Source organism: Amblyraja radiata, chromosome 24, assembly GCF_010909765.2.
Source record: "Amblyraja radiata isolate CabotCenter1 chromosome 24, sAmbRad1.1.pri, whole genome shotgun sequence".
NCBI lineage: Eukaryota > Metazoa > Chordata > Chondrichthyes > Rajiformes > Rajidae > Amblyraja > Amblyraja radiata.
In genome coordinates, this window is record NC_045979.1 from 38,016,659 (window position 1) to 38,036,885 (window position 20,227).

The window sequence follows — 20,227 nt, forward strand, 5'->3', positions numbered from 1 at the left end:
CATCATTTAAAATTAATGATAACAACATAGCTATGTAGCTATAAAAACTAGATACAAAGAACTGCAGATGCTTGTTTACAAAACAAGACACAGAGTACTGGAGTAACTCAGCGGGTCAGGCAGCAAGCATGTCTGGAGAACATGGACAGGTGAAGTTTGGGTCTGAGGAAGGGTCCCGACCAGAAACGTCACCTATCCCTGTTCCCCAGAGATGCTGATCCTGCCATGTATAGGCGATGTTTCCGATCACGACCCTTCTTCAGACTCAAGAATGGTCCTGACCCAAAAACCCACCTATCCATGTTCTCCGGTGATGCTGCCTGAACCTGAGTTACTCCAGCACTTTGTGTTTTTTTCCTGGTGATTTCTCCTCCTCCACTCATTTCAAGACTGCCATCTTCCATCTTGTCCATATCCCCCAGGACATCACTGTTGTCTCCACTGATCTCATTCGCTTCCATGAGAAACCAGGCATTAGAAGAACAACACTATGTAGAAGGAATGATAGCAGCGCGGTTCTGATGCTTCATCCTGTAGCCATGTTGGTGGCCGTAGCACGAATCCTCCAAGTCTCTACTCAGTCCCGCTAGGCTTGCTGCATCCAATCGATCAGAATATTGATTTCACCGATCGCTTTAACAGCCGCCGCGTTTAAGTCCATCTGAAAAGGCACAGGGTCATTGGTCAACACAGGACGCAAACACCAGTCACCTCATAGTCACTGTCGTGGGGGGGGGGAACAAAGGGGGGCCCAGCGCAGGGCACTTTGTAACCACATCACTGCCCTTTATGTGGTGACTCTTTGTATACCTTGATCATCATTGACTCATGACCATAAAGCACTCACTCACTCACTCACTCACTCCACTCACTCCACTCACTCACTCATTCAGTGTATTTGTTCATATTATTACTTCGCATTGGTGAGAGCTTATGTTTATAACTTAGTCTTTGAAAAGAGGGGAGACGTGTGGGGCAGGTTTGTTTTACCCAGAGGGTGGTGGGTGCCTGGAACGCGCTGCCAGGGGTGGTGGTGGAGGCAGATACGATAGTGGGGTTTAAGAGGCTTTTAGAGAGATGGGTTTGCAGGGAGTGGAGGGATATGGATGATATGCGTGTAGATGTCTGGCACAGATATTGTGGGCCGAAGGGCCTCTTCCTGTGCTGCACTATTCTACACAGGAAGGAACTGCAGATGCTGGTTTAACACAAAAAGCTGGAGTAACTCATCGGGACGGGCAGCATCTCTGGAGAGAAGGAATGGGTGACGTTTCGGGTCGAGACCCTTCTTCACACTGAACAGCATTTTGTGTCTATCTGCACTATTCTATGTTCAGACATTTCTTCACAAAACTTCAAGAACTATGCGTGGGGTTTCTCCTAGTTCTTCGGTTTCCTCCCACACTCCAAAGACGTACAGGTTTGTGTATTATTTGGCTTGGTGTATGTGTAAATTGTCTCTAGTGTGTGTAGGGTGGTGTAAGTGTGCGGGGATCGCTGGTCAGTGCGGGCTAGGTGGGCCGAAGGGCCTGTTTCCGCTCTGTATCTCTAAAACTAAGGTGAATCTCAGTCGGGCCAACCTACCTTCTCGAAGGCGTCTTGGATGAGTTTGATCTTCTCCCTGGTTTCCTCAGCACAGTGACACCTCATCTCATCGTGCTGCATGGCAAAGAAAAGCTGTCAGACCAACGTCCACAATACAACAATCACACAATGTCCAGTGTGAACCGATCATCGGTGGTCAGCATGGACTCGGTGGGCCGAAGGGCCTGTTTCCATGCTGTATCTCTAAAGGCTTCTCTGGGGAGGCACGGTGGCACAGAGGTAGAGTTGCTGCCTCACAGCGCCAGGGACCCGGGTTTGATCCTGACTATTGTTTGTGGAGTTTGCACGTTCTCCCTGTGACCGCGTGGGTTTTCTCCGGGTGCTCCGGTTTCCTCCTACACTCCAAGGATGTACAGGTTTGTCGGCTAATTGGCTTCGGTACAATTGTAAATTGTCCCTGGTGTGTAGGATAGTGCGGGTGTACGGGGATCGCTGGTCGGCACAAACTCAGTGGGCCGAAGGGCCTGTTTCCGTGCTATATCTCTAAAGTCTAAAGTTTCGGTTTATCGTTGTCACGTGTACTGAGGTACAGTGAAAAGCTTTGTTCTGCTGCTGTCCAAACCAAGCAGATAATACGCTATATAAATGCAATCAGGTGAAACTCCAGTCCACTAGGTAGAACAAAGGGGGAGATACAGAGAGCAGGATATAATTCTCAGCATCGTAGCGCATCAGTTCCTGGAACAGCTAAACAATACAACATGTAACATTGCCACTAAGTGAATGGAATTGAATTGAATTAAAAAATGTAGCATGGAAACAGGCCCTTCAACTCAAGTGTCCACTAGTTCTATACTATCCCACTTTCCCATCCACTCCCTACACACTAGGGGGCAGTTTACAGAGGGGCCGATTAACCTACAAACCCGCACGTCTTTGGGATGTGGGAGGAAACTGGAGCACCCGGAGAAAACCCACACAGGTCACAGGGAGAACATGCAAACTCCACACAGACAGCACCCGAGGTCAGGATGGAACCCGGGTCTCTGGCGCTGTGAGGCAGCAGCTCTACCCGCTGAGTCGCCGTGTCGTGGTGAACGGCCCTGGGGATTGCCGGCAAACTTGCCAGGCCGGTGAATCTGTGGAACTCATTGCCACAGACGGCGGTGGAGGACAAGTCATTGGGTATTTTTAACCTGTTCAGTGCCAACCCCGAGTACGCTGAGGCCACGGCCAATAGTGAAACACAAGTGGACAGTGACCAGGTTAAAGCAGAGCTGGGCCGGTTGTTCATTAGTAACGGTGTCTACGGTTCAGGGAGAATGGGGTTGAGAAGGAGAGATACACCAGCCGTGTTAGAACAGCAGGGGTAGACTGGATGGGCCGAGTGGCCTGATTCTGTTCCTCTGGCCACTTACACATTGTCGGAGCAGGATCTTGATGCTGAGGAAGCAGTTGGCCAGGCAGCTGGTTCTCCTCTCCATCAGCGGGCTGGACGGGGTGTGATGTCTGAAGACCGTCTCCACGTAGAACCTCAACATGTGGCGCAGGAAGCAGCAACTCTCCTGGGTCTGGACAGGACAACAAACAGGGTGAGAGGCTCCACACTCCACCATCACAGGCCAGTCATTCCACTGGCAACTACATGCTCTTATTGTTGGCATGTGGGCCAAGATACAGTGGCCAGCTTTGTGTTACATGCTCCTATCCCCCTCATTGGATACCGTACAATAGAAAGTTATTGATCCCAGGAGGGATATTGATCTGCCAACTGTCATAAACACACAAGATACACCAAACATGAAGTTAAAGTGACGAGTGGAAAGGATTGGGGGTGTGTACAGAGATTGGGGGGGGGGGGGGGGGGGGGGGGGGGGGGGGGGGGGAGTCAGTCTCAGACTACCCCACGACAGAAGGGGGAGGAGTTGTACAGTTTGATAGCCACAGGGAAGAAGGATCTCCTGTGGCGTTCTGTGCTGCATCTTGGTGGAACCAGTCTGTTGCTGAAGGTGCTCCTCAGGGTGACCAGTGTGTCATGGACGGGGTGAGCTGTATTGTCCAGGATGCTCCGCAGTTTGAGGAACATCCTCCCCTTGGGCGCTGGGACGATCTTTGATCGATCTTTTCTGGACTTTAACTTTGACAAAACATTATTCAGGTTCTCCTGTGTGTGTCCACTCTGGTTGGTTCCATTGTAATCATATATTGTCTTTCCACCGACTGGTTAGCACGGAACAAAAGCTCTTCATTGGACCGCGATACACGTGGCAATAAACTAAACTAAACTAAATATCAAATAATACCAGACATAAACACTATCAGGTCAAACTCCAGTCCAATAGGTGGAGCAAAGGGGAAGATACAGAGTGTAGAATATAGTTCTCAGCATCGTAGCGCATCAGTTCCACAGACAAAGTCCAATGTCCACAATGGGGTAGAGGTGAATCGGACAGCACCCTAGCTAATGGAAGGGCCGTTCATAAACCTGATAACAGAGGGGAAGAAGCTGTTCCTGAGTCTGGTGGTGCGCGCTTTCAAGCTTCTGTACCTTCTGCCGGACGGGAGCGGGGAAAAGAGGGAATGACCGGGATGGGACAGGGACAAGTCTGTGATGATGACAGCTGCTTTCCCGAGGCAGCGTGAAGTGTAGATGGAGTCAATGTGGAGGGTGGGGGGGGGGGGGGGGGTGTGATGGTCTGGGCTACATCCTCAACCATGGTGGTGTTGTGAAAGGTCTCTCAATCTCCATCCTTCAAATACCCATGTCCTCCACAGCCGTCTGTGGCAATGAATTCCACAGATTCACCACCCTCTGACTAAAGAAATTCCTCCTCATCCCCTTTCTAAAGGTACGTCCTTTAATTCTGAGGCCGTGCCCTCTAGTCCTTGACTCTCCAAGGAGTGGACACATCCTCTCCACATCCACTGTGTCCATGCCAAGGGTGGATAGTCTTTCTGCTGACTGGTTAGCAGACAAGGGAAGCTTTTCACTGAACCTCGGTACACGTGGCTACAAGCTAGACTCAACTAAGGAGCGGTCAATGGTGTGCGTACCTCAATGCTTTGGAAGAGGGATCTGGTGAGAAGCCGGACATCATCGCTTGCATCTTCCGCTTGCTGTGGAGACATAATGGGAGCAGAGTGATTAGTTGTGGCAATGGCCCTGTGTGTGCTTGGCCAATGCTTGAGGGTGGGATGGGTTGAATTGGCTACTTACGATGGCCTGCTTGATCTCCAGGAAGGCGTGATGGATCTGGTCCAAATTCGCGGTCACCGGACATTGGCTAAACATCATCCTCCTGGCCTGGGTGACCAGTGGGTGAGAGGCCAGGACAGTGACCAGGATGTAGACGAGGCAGAGACGATACATGGTGAAACTGTGATCAATCTGTAACACACAATGGACAGCGACCGTCAGTGGTGGCCGCGGACCCAAGCACAGACTCTTCTGCCCACCCCAGTAACCAGCGCAATGTTACATTAGAGATACAGCGCGGAAACATGCCCTTCAGCCCATCCAGTCCACACTGACCAGTGATCACCCCTACACTAGTTCTATCCTACACATATTACGGACAATAGACAATAGGTGCAGGAGTAGAGGCCATTCGGCCCTTCAAGCCAGCACCGACATTCAATGTGATCATGGCTGATCATCCCCAATCAGTACCCCGTTCCTACCTTCTCCCCATATCCCCTGACTCCGCTATCATTAAGAGCCCTATCTAGCTCTCTCTTGAAAGCATCCAGAGAACCCGCCTCCACCGTCCTCTGATGCAGAGAATACCTCCCCTACACCGCCCCCCCCCCCCCCATCCAAGGAACTGCAGATGCTGTAATACGAAGCAAAAGACAAAGTGCTGGAGGAACCCAGCGGGTAGGTCAGCGTCTGTGGAGGGAATGGACACAAAGTCTAGAGAGATTAATAACTAAAGATTGAAGATTGGTCCCGTCCATCTCCCCACAGATGCTGCCCGACCCGCTGAGTTCCTCCAGCACTTTGTATTTTGCTCCAGATCCCAGCATCTGCAGTTCCTCGCGTCTGCTTCAGCTCGATATGCGGTTCCTTTGTATCCGTGTCCGTCCGTCAGGTGGAGATGGGAGTTGAAGAGTTAGTTAGACGAAGCCATCTGAAATATCAAACACAGGCAGCCGGGGCTGCGGCTACTCAGCGGGTCGGGCAGCATCTGTGGAGAGACGAGAGGGGTGAAAGTTTCACTGGCTGGCTTCCTCCAGCCTCCACGCCAATGCACACAACACCTCACCTGAGCCGGAGAGAGAGGGAAAGAGGACTTGTGCAGGTAGGCAGATGCTGGCTTGCTGTCTCTGCAAATGTGCCGAGATGTTTCCAGCGGTGCCTTAAATACAGGTGTGCAGCGGCGGGCCCCGTCACCCCGCCCTGCAGCGGCATCTTGCATTTCCTGCACAGTATTTGCATAAACACGCTCACCTGCCGCACTTACAGCGACAAGGTTACAGGTCAATCTTTCTATTCCCCTCTTTAGGAAAACAAGTTGTTGTTGTTTCCACCAGTGCAGTGGAGCGGGAGACCCCGGGCCCTCCCACCCAGATGTGTACCCATGCCCAGATGTGCATCTTTAGCCCAGCTCTGGCTACTGGACAGCTGCGGGTCATTGCTTGACCGCGCCTCTGGCCAGCTGTTTCCCCTCCATTGTCCAGCCGTTCACCTTTATCCAGCTGTTCCTCTTTGTCCAGATGTTCCTCTTTGTCCAGCTGTTCCTCTTTGTCCAGATGTTCCCCTTTGTCCAGCTGTTCCTCTTTGTCCAACTGATCTTCCTTTGTCCAGATGTTCCCCTTTGTCCAGCTGTTCCTCTTTGTCCAGCTGATCTCCCTTTGTCCAGCTGTTTTCCTCTGGACAGCTGTTCCCCCTCTGGCCAGATGCTCCCCTTTGTCCAACTGTTTATCTTTGGCCAGCTGACTCCCTCTGGCCAGCTGTTTTCTATTGGCCAGCTGTTCTCCATGAAATCTCCGCTACCAGACATGACATAATATATTTACCATCAGGAAAACAAAATGTAAGATATAAATAATTTCAACCGGAAGAATGTCGGCAATAAATCATTGCAGAAATGCAGTCGTGCGGGTGATGTCACCAACTACAGGAGTGAGGATGGTTCATTATCATCTGTACTGTCAGCAGAACAAAGACATCCCGCTAAACCGCCTGTAAACACAATACTGACCTCATTACAGGCATATCTTATGCAATGTCAAAGCTGATGTGAGTCTGTGTGAATGTTGGCCACACTGGTTCACTCTCATTATTCTTCATGGATGCTATCTGTCCAAATACAAGCATTATTTTATATTTGTTTAGTGATTAACGTGATCAATACACAATAGATCTGCAATTTACTTCAAGAAGTTATCCCCTTTGGCGTGTATCTGTACACTGTGGACAATTGTGATCATGTATTGTCTTTCTGCTGACTGGTTAGCGCGCAACAGAAGTTTCCAACTGGCACCTTGGTACACGTGACACTAAACTCAACTAAACTGAATTAAACTATGAAAGATTAAGTTGTAAAAGGACTCACTTAGTTCAGTTTATTGTCACGTGTACCGAGGTACAGTGAAACGCTTTTGTTGCGTGCTAACCAGTCAGCAGAAAGACAATACATGATTACAATCGAGCCGTTTACTGTGTATAGATACAGGATAAGGGAATAATGTTTAGTGCATGATCAAAGTCCGATCAAAGACAGTCCGATTTTCCCATTCCCGCACTTTTTCACACAGAGAGTTGTGAATCTGTGGAATTCTCTGCCACAGAAGGCAGTGGAGGCCAATTCACTGGATGTTTTCAAGAGAGTTAGATTTAGCTCTTAGGGCTAACGGAATCAAGGGATATGGGGAGAAAGCAGGAATTTTATCTGTTTCTATAAGAACCCGCTCATCCTTCTAAATCCCAGTAGCGAGATCCCTCGTGGTCGCCTGATCCAGAAGATTAAGATGCACGAGGTCGACAGTGGATTGGTAGCTTGGATCAGAACTGGCTCACGCATAGAGGGTGTTATTATGGAATGGAGGTCTGTGACTGGTGCTGTAGGAAGGAACTGCAGATGCTGGTTCACAATGAAGATAGACACAGAGTGCTGGAGTAACTCAGCGGGTCAGGCAGCATCTGTGGAGAAAATGGATAGGTGATGTTTCACAGAGTGCTGGAGTAACTCAGCAGGTGCAGCAGCATCTATGGAGCTAAGGAAATAGGCAACGTTTCGGGCCGAAACCCTTCCGGGTTTCGGCCCGAAACGTTGCCTATTTCCAGAAGGGTTTCGGCCCGAAACGTTGCCTATTTCCTTAGCTCCATAGATGCTGCTGCACCATAACTCAGTGGGTCAGGCAGCATCTGTGGAGAACATGGATAGTTGACGTTTCACAGAGTGCTGGAGTAACTCAGCGGGTCAGGCAGCATCTGTGGAGAACATGGATAGGTGACGTTTCACAGAGTGCTGGAGTAACTCAGCGGGACGGGCAGCATCTCTGGAGAGAAGGAATGTGTGACGTTTCAGATTTTCACCCATTCCTTCTCTCCAGAGATGCTGCCCGTCCCGCTGAGTTACTCCAGCACTCTGTGTCTGCCAACATATTCACCTGTCCAGGCTCAATAACCAAACCCACTCTCTCAGTTAGTAACCAGGATGGGACATTGTCCTACAACTTTAGATTGTGCACGCCATACGCAAGAAGAAGATCGAATAAACCCAATCCCTCTAATATACCCCACCACCATCCCCCCCACTCCCCCCATCCACCCCCCACTCCCCCCATCCACCCCGGCTCCCCCCCCCCCCCCCCCCCCCCCCCCCCCCACTCCATCTACACCGCACTGCCTCAAGAAACAGTGGACATTCCCTCTTCTCCCCGCTCCCGTCCAGCAGAAGGTACAGAAACTTGAAAGCGAGCACCACCAGACTCAGGAACAGCTCCTTCCCCTCTAAGGGTCAACTATGGCGGACAAGGGAAGTTAGGGACGGTATAAAACTAAAAGAAAAGCTGTGTAACGTAGCAAAGAGTAGCGGGAAGCCGAAGGATTGGGAAACTTTCAAAGGACAACAGAAGGTAACAAAAAGGGCAACACAGGGTGAAAGGATGAAGTACAAGGGTAAGCTGGACATTAATATAAAGAAGGATAAAAGCTTCTTCAGGTAAGTTAACATAAAAAGATTAGTAAAGACAAATGTGGGTCCCTTGAAGGCAGAAACAGGTGGAATTATTATGGGTAACAAGGAAATGCCAGAAGAGTTGAACAGATACTTTGGTTCTGTCTTCACCAAGGAAGACACAGACAATCTCCCAGATGTACTGGAGGACAGAGGATCTAGGGAGACAGAGGAACTGTAAGAAGTTTGCATTAGTCGAGAAATAGTATTGGGTAGACTGATGGGACTGAAGGCTGATAAATCCCCAGGGCCTGATGGTCTGAATCCCAGGGTACTTAAGGAAGCGGCTCTAGAAATCGTGGATGCATTGGTGATCATTTTCCAATGTTCTTTAGACTCAGGATCTGTTCCTGTGGATTGGAGGGTAGCTAATGTTATCCCACTTTTTAAGAAAGGCGGGAGAGAGAAAACGGGGAATTATAGACCAGTTAGCCTGACATCGGTGGTGGGACAGATGCTGGAGTCAATTATTAAAGAGGTAATAATGGGGCATTTGGATAGAAGTAACAGGATTAGTTCAAGTCAACATGGATTTATGAAAGGGAAATCATGCAGAAAGTAACAAAGGCTGGAGGTGAAAAGGAGACAAAATGTGTCAGATGCGGAGAGACGAGGATTGGAATGTAAAACCGGAGGGAGGGATGTGTGAGGAAGGGGGGGGGGGGGGGGGGGGGGGGGGGGGAATGGGCCGTCTGGAGTGAAACTCGGCCTTCAAGTACACTTTGTTGGTCCAGTTTGGACAGTTCATGTCCCGGTCATTCCCTCTTCTCCCCGCTCCCGTCCGGCAGAAGGTACAGAAGCTTGAAAGCGCGCACCACCAGACTCAGGAACAGCCTCTTCCCCTCTGCTATCAGGCTTTTGAACGGCCCTTCCATAAGCTACAGATCTATTGTGTATTGATCACGTTAATCACTAAACAAATATAAAACAATGCTTGTATTTGGACAGATAGCATCCATGAAGAATAATGAGAGCGAACCAGTGTGGCCAACATTCACACAGACTCACATCAGCTTTGACATTGCATAAGATATGCCTGTAATGAGGTCAGTATTGTGTTTACAGGCGGTTTAGCGGGATGTCTTTGTTCTGCTGACAGTACAGATGATAATTAACCATCCTCACTCCTGTAGTTGGTGACATCACCCGCACAACTGCATTTCTGCAATGATTTATTGCCGACATTCTTCCGATTGAAATTATTTATATCTTACATTTTGTTTTCCTGATGGTAAATATATTATGTCATGTCTGGTAGCGGAGATTTCATTATGTAGCCTTAGAATGTATGAGTCATAGAGTCATTGCATAATCCAGCACGGAAACAGGCCATTCCGCCCAACGCTCCCCTGCTGACCAACATGCCCCATCTACTGTAGTCCCACCTGCCCGCGTTTAGCCCACATCCTCTAAACCCGCCCCATGGATCTGTCCCAGTGTCTATTAAATGGTGTTATTGTGGAATTGGAATTTAAATGTTCAACTATACTACAGAGAGACAGTGAGGGGGTGGGTACGACTGAGTGTGTGACTCTCTATGACTCTACACCCTGGTCACTTCCCTCGATGATGAAACACTGAACACTATCGACCTCATCGTGGACCCGCAGACTATCAGCAAACGCAGGCAGGTGGGACTAGTGCAGATGGGGCATGTTGGTCGGGGTGGGACTAGTGTAGATGGGGCATGTTGGTCGGGGTGGGACTGGTGTAGATGGGGCATGTTGGTCGGGGTGGGACTAGTGTAGATGGGGCATGTTGGTCAGGGTGGGACTAGTGTAGATGGGGCATGTTGGTCGGGGTGGGACTAGTGTAGATGGGGCATGTTGGTCAGGGTGGGACTAGTGTAGTTAGGGCATGTTGGTCGGGGTGGGACTAGTGTAGATGGGGCATGTTGGTCGGTGTGGGACTAGTGTAGGTAGGGCATGTTGGTCGGGGTGGGACTAGTGTAGATGGGGCATGTTGGTCGGTGTGGGACTAGTGTAGGTGGGGCATGTTGGTCGGGGTGGGACTAGAGTAGAAGGGGCATGTTGGTCGTGTGGGCAAGATGGGCCGAAGGGCCTGTTTCCGTGCTGTGTGACTCTATGACACTCACCCTCTGCACAGCTGGGGGAAATGTCAAACCTCTCCAAGCCCTCCCTACAACCCAAACCCCCCAGACCCGGCACATCTGGCCAACCTTTGCTGCACCCTGCCCAGCTGAATGACAAGCATGCAGTTATACTGGGAAACAGCTGGAGAACAGCTGGCCAATAGTAAACAACTGGCCAGAGGTAGTCAGCTAATCAAAGATAAACAGCTGGAGAAAGAGGAACATCTGGACAAAGAGGAACAGCTGGACAAAGGGGAACATCTGGACAAAGAGGAACAGCTGGACAAAGGGGAACATCTGGACAAAGAGGAACAGCTGGACAAAGGGGAACATCTGGACAAAGAGGAACAGCTGGTCAAAGGGGAACATCTGGACAAAGAGGAATAGCTGGATAAAGGTGAACAGCTGGACAATGGAGGGGAACAGCTGGCCAGAGGCGCGGTCAAGCAACGACCCGCAGCTGTCCAGTAGCCAGAGCTGGGCTAAATATGCACATCTGGGCATGGATGCACATCTGGGTGGGAGGGCCCGGGGTCTCCCGCTCCACTGCACTGGTGGAAACAACAACAACTTGTTTTCCTAAAGAGGGGAATAGAAAGATTGACCTGTAACCTTGTCGCTGTAAGTGCGGCAGGTGAGCGTGTTTATGCAAATACTGTACAGGAAATGCAAGATGCCGCTGCAGGGCGGGGTGACGGGGCCACACCTGTATTTAAGGCACCGCTGGAAACATCTCGGCACATTTGCAGAGACAGCAAGCCAGCATCTGCCTACCTGCACAAGTCCTCTCTCCCTCTCTGTCCGGCTCAGGTGAGGTGTTGTGTGCGTTGGCGTGGAGGCTGGAGGAAGTCAGCCAGTGAAACTTTCACCCCTCTCATCTCTCCACAGATGCTGCCCGACCCGCTGAGTAGCCGCAGCCCCGGCTGCCTGTGTTTGATATTTCAGATGGCTTCGTCTAACTAACTCTTCAACTCTCCATCTCCACCTGACGGACGGACACGGATACAAAGGAACCGCATATCGAGCTGAAGCAGACGCGAGGAACTGCAGATGCTGGGATCTGGAGCAAAAGACAAAGTGCTGGAGGAACTCAGCGGGTCGGGCAGCTTCTGTGGGGGGATGGACGGGACCCTTCTTCAATCTTTAGTTATTAATCTCTCTAGACTTTGTGTCCATTCCCTCCACAGACGCTGCCCGACCCGCTGGGTTCCTCCAGCACTTTGTCTTTTGCTTCGGATTCCAGCACCTGCAGTTCCTTGTAAGGGGGGGGGGGGGGGGGGGGGGGGGGGGGGGAGGAATTCTCTGCCTCAGAGGGCGGTGGAGGCCGGTTCTCTGGATACTTTCAAGAGAGAGTTAGAAAGGGCTCTTAAAGATAGCGGAGTCAGGGGATATGGGGAGAAGGCAGGAACGGCGGTGCTGGCTTGAAGGGCCGAATGGCCTCTACTCCTGCACCTATTGTCTATTGTCCCTAATATGTGTAGGATAGAACTAGTGTAGGGGTGATCACTGGTCAGTGTGGACTGGATGGGCTGAAGGGCCTGTTTCCGTGCTGTATCTCTAATGTAACATTGCGCTGGTTACTGGGGTGGGCAGAAGAGTCTGTGCTTGGGCCCGCGGCCACCACTGACTGTCGCTGTCCATAGTGTGTTACAGATTGACCACAGTTTCACCATGTATCGTCTCTGCCTCGTCTACATCCTGGTCAGTGTCCTGGCCTCTCACCCACTGGTCACCCAGGCCAGGAGGATGATGTTTGGCCAATGTCCGGTGACCGCGAATTTGGACCAGATCCATCACGCCTTCCTGGAGATCAAGCAGGCCATCGTAAGTAGACAACTCAACCCATCCCACCCTCAAGCATTGGCCAAGCACACACAGGGCCATTGCCACAACTAATCACTCTGCTCCCATTATGTCTCCACAGCAAGCGGAAGATGCAAGCGATGATGTCCGGCTTCTCACCAGATCCCTCTTCCAAAGCATTGAGGTACGCACGCCATTGACCGCTCCTTAGTTGAGTCTAGCTTGTAGTCACGTGTACCGAGGTACAGTGAAAAGCTTCCCTTGTCTGCTAACCAGTCAGCAGAAAGACCATCCACCCTTGGCCTGGACACAGTGGATGTGGAGAGGATGTGTCCACTCCTTGGGGAGTCTAGGACTAGAGGGCACGGCCTCAGAATTAAAGGATGTACCTTTAGAAAGGGGATGAGGAGGAATTTCTTTAGTCAGAGGGTGGTGAATCTGTGGAATTCATTGCCACAGACGGCTGTGGAGGACATGGGTATTTGAAGGATGGAGATTGAGAGACCTTTCACAACTCCACCATGGTTGAGGATGTAGCCCAGACCATCACACACACCCCCCCCCCCCCCCCCCTCCACATTGACTCCATCTACACTTCACGCTGCCTCGGGAAAGCAGCTGACATCATCACAGACTTGTCCCTGTCCCACCCCGGTCATTCCCTCTTTTCCCCGCTCCCGTCCGGCAGAAGGTACAGAAGCTTGAAAGCGCGCACCACCAGACTCAGGAACAGCTTCTTCCCCTCTGTTATCAGGCTTCTGAACGGCCCTTCCATAAGCTAGGGTGCTGTCCGATTCACCTCTACCCCATTGTGGACATTGGACTTTGTCTGTGGAACTGATGCGCTACGATGCTGAGAACTATATTCTACACTCTGTATCTTCCCCTCTGCTCCACCTATTGGACTGGAGTTTGACCTGATAGTGTTTATGTCTGGTATTATTTGATATTTAATTTAGTTTAGTTTATTGCCACGTGTATCGCGGTCCAATGAAGAGCTTTTGTTCCGTGCTAACCAGTCGGTGGAAAGACAATATATGATTACAATGGAACCAACCAGAGTGGACACACGCAGGAGAACCTGAATAATGTTTTGTCAAAGTTAAAGTCCAGAAAAGATCGATCGAAGATCGTCCCAGCGTCCAAGGGGAGGATGTTCCTCAAACTGCGGAGCATCCTGGACAACACAGCTCACCCCCTCCATGACACACTGGTCACCCTGAGGAGCACCTTCAGCAACAGACTGGTTCCACCAAGATGCAGCACAGAATGCCACAGGAGATCCTTCTTCCCTGTGGCTATCAAACTGTACAACCCCTCCCCCTTCTGTCGTGGGGTAGACTGAGGCTGACTCCCCCCCCCCCCCAATCCTTTCCACTCGTCACTTTAACTTCATGTTTGGTGTATCTTGTGTGTTTATGACAGTTGGCAGATCAATATCCCTCCTGGGATCAATAACTTTCTATTGTACGGTATCCAATGAGGGGGAAAGGAGCATGTAACACTAAGCTGGCCACTGTATCTTGGTCCACATGCCAACAATAAGAGCATGGAGTTGCCAGTGGAATGACTGGCCTGTGATGGTGGAGTGTGGAGCCTCTCACCCTGTTTGTTGTCCTGTCCAGACCCAGGAGAGTTGCTGCTTCCTGCGCCACATGTTGAGGTTCTACGTGGAGACGGTCTTCAGACATCACACCCCGTCCAGCCCGCTGATGGAGAGGAGAACCAGCTGCCTGGCCAACTGCTTCCTCAGCATCAAGATCCTGCTCCGACAATGTGTAAGTGGCCAGAGGAACAGAATCAGGCCACTCGGCCCATCCAGTCTACCCCTGCTGTTCTAACACGGCTGGTGTATCTCTCCTTCTCAACCCCATTCTCCCCAAACCGTAGACACCGTTACTAATGAACAACCGGCCCAGCTCTGCTTTAACCTGTTCACTGTCCACTTGTGTTTCACTATTGGCCGTGGCCTCAGTATACTCGGGGTTGGCACTGAACAGGTTAAAAATACCCAATGACTTGTCCTCCACCGCCGTCTGTGGCAATGAGTTCCACAGATTCACCGGCCTGGCAAGTTTGCCGGCAATCCCCAGGGCCGTTCACCACGACACGGTGACGCAGCGGGTAGAGCTGCTGCCTCACAGCGCCAGAGACCCGGGTTCCATCCTGACCTCGGGTGCTGTCTGTGTGGAGTTTGCACGTTCTCTATGTGACCTGTGTGGGTTTTCTCCGGGTGCTCCTGTTTCCTCCCACATCCCAAAGACGTGCGGGTTTGTAGGTTAATCGGCCCCTATGTAAATTGCCCCCTAGTGTGTAGGGAGTGGATGGGAAAGTGGGTTAGTATAGAACTAGTGGACCCCTGAGCTGAAGGGCCTGTTTCCATGCTACATTTTTAAATTCAATTCAATTCCATTCACTTAGTGGCAACGTTACATGTTGTATTGTTTAGTTGTTCCAGGAACTGATGCGCTACACGATGCTGAGAATTATATCCTGCTCTCTGTATCTCCCCCTTTGCTCTACCTAGTGGACTGGAGTTTCACCTGATTGCATTTATATAGCGTATTATCTGCTTGGTTTGGACAGCAGCTGAACAAAGCTTTTCACTGTACCTCAGTACACGTGACAACAATAAACCGAAACTTTAGACTTTAGAGATATAGCACGGAAACAGGCCCTTCGGCCCACTGAGTTTGTGCCGACCAGCGATCCCCGTACACCCGCACTACCCTACACACTAGGGACAATTTACAATTGTACCGAAGCCAATTAGCCGACAAACCTGTACATCCTTGGAGTGTAGGAGGAAACCGGAGCACCCGGAGAAAACCCACGCGGTCACAGGGAGAACGTGCAAACTCCACAAACAATAGTCAGGATCAAACCCGGGTCCCTGGCGCTGTGAGGCAGCAACTCTACCTCTGTGCCACCGTGCCTTCCCAGAGAAGCCTTTAGAGATACAGCATGGAAACAGGCCCTTCGGCCCACCGAGTCCATGCTGACCATCGATGATCGGTTCACCCTGGACATTGTGTGATTGTTGTGTTGTGGATGTTGGCCGTTGGTCTGACAGCTTTTCTTTGCCATGCAGCACGATGAGATGAGGTGTCACTGTGCTGAGGAAACCAGGGAGAAGATCAAACTCATCCAAGACGCCTTCGAGAAGGTAGGTTGGCCCGACTGAGATTCACCTTAGTTTTAGAGATACAGCGCGGAAACAGGCCCTTCGGCCCACCTAGCCCGCACTGACCAGCGATCCCCGCACACTATCACTTCCCTACACACACTAGAGACAATTTACACACACACCAAGCCAAATAATCCACAAACCTGCACGTCTTTGGAGTGTGGGAGGAAACCGAAGTTCTAGGAGAAAACCCACGCATAGTTCTTGAAGTTTTTTGAAGACATGTCTAGAACATAGAATAGTGCAGATAGACACAAAATGCTGTTCAGTGTGAAGAAGGGTCTCGAACCGAAACGTCACCCATTCCTTCTCTCCAGAGATGCTGCCCTGCGCTGGGCCCCCCTTTGTTCCCCCCCCCCCCACGACAGTGACTATGAGGTGACTGGAGTTTGCGTCCTGTGTTGACCAATGACCCTGTACGTTTTCAGATGGACTTAAACGCGGCGGCTGTTAAAGCGATCGGTGAAATCAATATTCTGATCGATTGGATGCAGCAAGCCTAGCGGGACTGAGTAGTGACTGGGAGGATTCGTGCTACGGCCACCAACACGGCTACAGGATGAAGCATCAGAACCGCGCTGCTATCATGCCTTCTACATAGTGTTGTTCTTCTAATGTCTGGTTTCTTATGGAAGCGAATGAGATCAGTGGAGACAACAGTGATGTCCTGGGGGATATGGACAAGATGGAAGTCTTGAAATGAGTGGAGGAGGAGAAATCCCCAGGAAAAAAACACAGAGTGCTGGAGTAACTCAGGGTCAGGCAGCATCACCGGAGAACATGGATAGGTGGGTTTTTGGGTCAGGACCATTCTTGAGTCTGAAGAAGGGTCGTGATCGGAAACATCACCTGTACATGGCAGGATCAGCATCTCTGGGGAACAGGGGTAGGTGACGTTTCTGGTCAGGACCCTTCTTCAGACCCAAACCTCACCTGTCCCTGTTCTCCAGACATGCTTGCTGCCTGACCCGCTGAGTTACTCCAGCACTCTGTGTCTTGTTTTGTAAACAAGCATCTGCAGTTCTTTGTATCTAGTTTTTATACCTACATAACTAGGTTGTTATCATTAATTTTAAATGATGCGTTTTCAGTGTTTGTATCCCCGATATGGGGAGGTTCAAGGTGTATATTTGTGTTTTTAGTTGAAGCTCAAGTTGCTATTCTGTCAGTGGTCCATCCACTCGTTGAGATGTGACTTCAATGTCACCAACATTTTCTGAATGATCGGACCGGTGACAAATATTTTTCATGCAACATTTGTGACGTGGAAGCGAATGACACCACTGCATACGATGGAATTCAGGACGGGAAGTGGGAAACGCTGGAAACACTCAGGGGGTCAGTCGGCATCTGTGGAGAGGGAACCAGAGCTAGTCTCTCAGTTCAAGATCACATCAGAACTGGGAAAGGGCCTCAGTCTAAACAAGGGCCCAGACCTGAAACGTCACCTATCCATGTTCTCCACAGATGCTGCCTGACCCGCTGAGTTACTCCAGCACTCTGTGAAACGTCACCTATCCATGTTCTCCACAGATGCTGCCTGACCCGCTGAGTTACTCCAGCACTCTGTGTACCTTGTTTGTAAACCAGCGTCTGCAGTTCCTTGTATTTGCTTCTTGGGGACTTTGACTTCCAGGTGAACCGTTTCCAGTTGTCACGTGTCGTGATACTGAATGCATGTTGATATCTGTAGACTTTCTTTATGGAGTTTGCAAGATGAAGCCAAACACACTGTATCTCATGTGTATTCATGAGAGGAGATCGCGTAAGTACATATTGTACTGCTTATTTGTCAGTCTGGCTATTGTAGTCAGTAAATCCTGGCATCAATATTTAGTTACAAACCTCAGCATGTTACAGGTTGTGGTGTTCTTACTGAAATAAAATGATGTTCATTTTCCAAATGTTGACGTTTGTTGGTGTAAGTGGAACACAGCACATTACACACTAGACAATGAGTGGATCATTGTGAATTATTAAAGGTGATTAGTACGGGTGTCAGGGGTTGTGGGGAGAAGGGAGGAGAATGGGGATAGGAGGGAGAAATAGATCAGCCATGATTGAATGGTGGAGTAGACTTGATGGGCCGAATGGCCTAATTCTGCTCCTATCTCTTATGAACATGAATAGAAATGCATAGAATAGAAAAGAGGTTTAATTTAGAGATACAGCGCGTAAACAGGCCCTTCGGCCCACCGTGTCCGCACTGACCAGCGATCCCCGCACACGAACACTATCCTACACACACTGGGGACAATTTACATTTACACCAAGCCAATTAACCTACAAACCTGCACGTCTTTGGAGTGTGGGAGGAAACCGGAGCACCCGGAGAAAACCCACGCAGGTCACGGGGAGAACGTGCAAACTCCGTACAGACAGCACCCGTAGTCTGGATCGAACCCGGGTCTCTGGCGCTGCAAAAAGGCAGCAACTCTACCGCTGCGCCACCGTGCTGCTCATGTTATACCCTGAGTGGGGGGGGGGGGGGGTCTAGAACTAGGGTTTAACGAGAGACGGGCAAGATTATATCGGAACCCGAGGGGCCACCTTTTCATACAGGTGTATAGAATGAGCTGTCATTGTGACAGGTACCACAACAGTGGCGCAGCGGGTAGAGCTGCTGCCTCACAGCGCAGTTTGCAGCAAGTTCTTTGTGGGACCGTTCACATGCAACTACCTGAGCTGTTGGGTACAAAGACATCTCTGGGATTGTGGTGTCTTGGATCAGTGTGGAATCACCTCCTGTGTTGGGGAGAGGGATGGGGAACATCAAGGGGACATCTCTGACAGTGGCAGCCTAGGAAGTTAATATTGCATTTATTATTTAGTTTGTTTTAATTTAGAGATATAGCGCAGAAACAGGCCCTTCAGCCCTCCGAGCCACCACTGGCCAGCGTGTTTAAGAAGCAACTGCAGATGCTGGAAAATCGAAGGTAGACAAAGGTGCTGGAGAAACTCAGCGGGTGCAGCAGCATCCAAGGAGCGAAGGAAATAGGCAACGTTTCGGGCCGAAACCCTGCCTATTTCCAGAAGGGTTTCAGCCCTAAACGTTGCCTATTTCCAGAAGGGTTTCGGCCCGAAACGTTGCCTATTTCCAGAAGGGGTTCGGCCCGAAACGTTGCCTATTTCCTTCGCTCCTTTGATGCTGCTGCACCCGCTGAGTATCTCCAGCACCTTTGTCTACCCCCACCGGCCAGCGATCCCCGCACACTAACACTATCCCAAGGACAATATAAAATTACACCAAGCCAATTAGCCTACACACATGTACGTCTTTGGAGTGCGGGAGGAAACCAGGAGATCCCGGAGAAAACCCACGCAGGTCACGGAGGGAACGTACAAACTCCGTACAGACAGCGCCTGTAGTCAGGTTCTCACCCTGACCTCTGGCGCTGTGAGGCAGCAGCTCTACCCGCTGCGCCACCGTGCCTATCACTGTCCATGTACCTGTCCAAATGTGTTTTAAATATTATTATAGTCCCTGACTCAACTACCTCCTCTGGCAGCTGGTTCCATACACCCACCACCCTGTGTGTGTGAATAAGTTGCCCCTCAGATTCCCATTGAACCTTTCCCTTCTCACCTTAAACCAATGTCCTCTGGTTCTTGATTCCCATTCCCTGGGGAAACTATTGTGCATTCTCCTTATCTATTCTCCTCCTCATTTTATACACTTGCATAAGATCTGAAGAAGAGTCTCGACCCGAAACGTCACCCATCCCTCTCCAGAGATGCCGCCTGCCCCGCTGAGTCACTCCAGCTTTTTGCGTCTATCTTCCATAAGATTATCCCTTCTTCATTCAAACTGAAACTCCCACTCCGTGATGCGAACTGGCACCTAGCCTGAGATATTAGAAGGGGCAGCGCGCCAACATTACACTCATACACTGGTCGGGTTGTCAGGGGTTACGGGGAGAAGGCAGGTGAATGGGGTTGAGAGGTGAAGATGGATCAGCCATGATGGAATGGCGGAGTGGGCTCGATGGGCCGAATGGCCCAATTCTGCTGCTAGAACTTGTGAGACGATCGAGACGACGTGCTTTAACTGCTGGGGCCAGCTTAAACAGGCAACCTTCTAAACCAGAGACAGGTACACCAGCAACACATACACACATTCAGCATTTAAAATGGAACATTTGGAATTGTACACACACAAGGTTTACGCATTGGCCAAAAACAGCAATTATTATTCATTAATTTCTCCAAATCAATAAATACATTTGAAGTGAGTTACATAATGTTTAAATCTTATTTTCAGGATTTCAAATCTATGCATCATTTACATCACCAACCTGAAGCATTGAAGCCATTTCTGCCTCTACAGATGCTGCCTGACCTGCGAGAATAACTTACTATTGGTAGTTGTAAATGTGAAATATACAGTGGTGGAAAATAAGTGAAAGGAATGATGAA

At 50.1% G+C, this 20,227-nt stretch overlaps 2 protein-coding genes across 2 annotated transcripts; one reads left to right on the forward strand and one right to left on the reverse strand.

Annotated features, from left to right (window-relative positions):
* Positions 1-583: 583 nt before the first annotated feature.
* LOC116986658 (interleukin-20-like) lies at positions 584-3,186 on the reverse strand. Its single transcript, XM_033042231.1, has 3 exons — positions 2,964-3,186; positions 1,581-1,677; positions 584-711 (listed from the first exon to the last, which is right to left on the reverse strand). The coding sequence occupies exons 1-3, from the start codon at positions 3,159-3,161 to the stop codon at positions 587-589; spliced, it is 420 nt and encodes a 139-aa protein (XP_032898122.1). The 5' UTR covers positions 3,162-3,186; the 3' UTR covers positions 584-586.
* A 9,306-nt stretch (positions 3,187-12,492) lies between these two features.
* Positions 12,493-16,314, forward strand: LOC116986659 (interleukin-20-like). The gene is made up of 5 exons (XM_033042232.1): positions 12,493-12,645; positions 12,746-12,808; positions 14,250-14,402; positions 15,698-15,790; positions 16,240-16,314. The coding sequence occupies exons 1-5, from the start codon at positions 12,493-12,495 to the stop codon at positions 16,312-16,314; spliced, it is 537 nt and encodes a 178-aa protein (XP_032898123.1).
* Positions 16,315-20,227: the final 3,913 nt, after the last annotated feature.

Bases quoted from the DNA above. Each gene is read 5' to 3' on its own strand.
- LOC116986658 (XM_033042231.1), bottom strand. From the start codon at position 3,161: ATGGTGGAGTGTGGAGCCTCTCACCCTGTTTGTTGTCCTGTCCAGACC. The intron at 1,678-2,963 runs GTAAGTGGCCAG...TTGGTCTGACAG, and splicing joins AGATCCTGCTCCGACAATGT to CTTTTCTTTGCCATGCAGCA. The intron at 712-1,580 runs GTTGGCCCGACT...AGTGACTATGAG, and splicing joins AGACGCCTTCGAGAAGGTAG to GTGACTGGTGTTTGCGTCCT.
- LOC116986659 (XM_033042232.1), top strand. From the start codon at position 12,493: ATGTATCGTCTCTGCCTCGTCTACATCCTGGTCAGTGTCCTGGCCTCT. The intron at 14,403-15,697 runs GTAAGTGGCCAG...TTGGTCTGACAG, and splicing joins AGATCCTGCTCCGACAATGT to CTTTTCTTTGCCATGCAGCA. The intron at 15,791-16,239 runs GTAGGTTGGCCC...GTACGTTTTCAG, and splicing joins TCCAAGACGCCTTCGAGAAG to ATGGACTTAAACGCGGCGGC.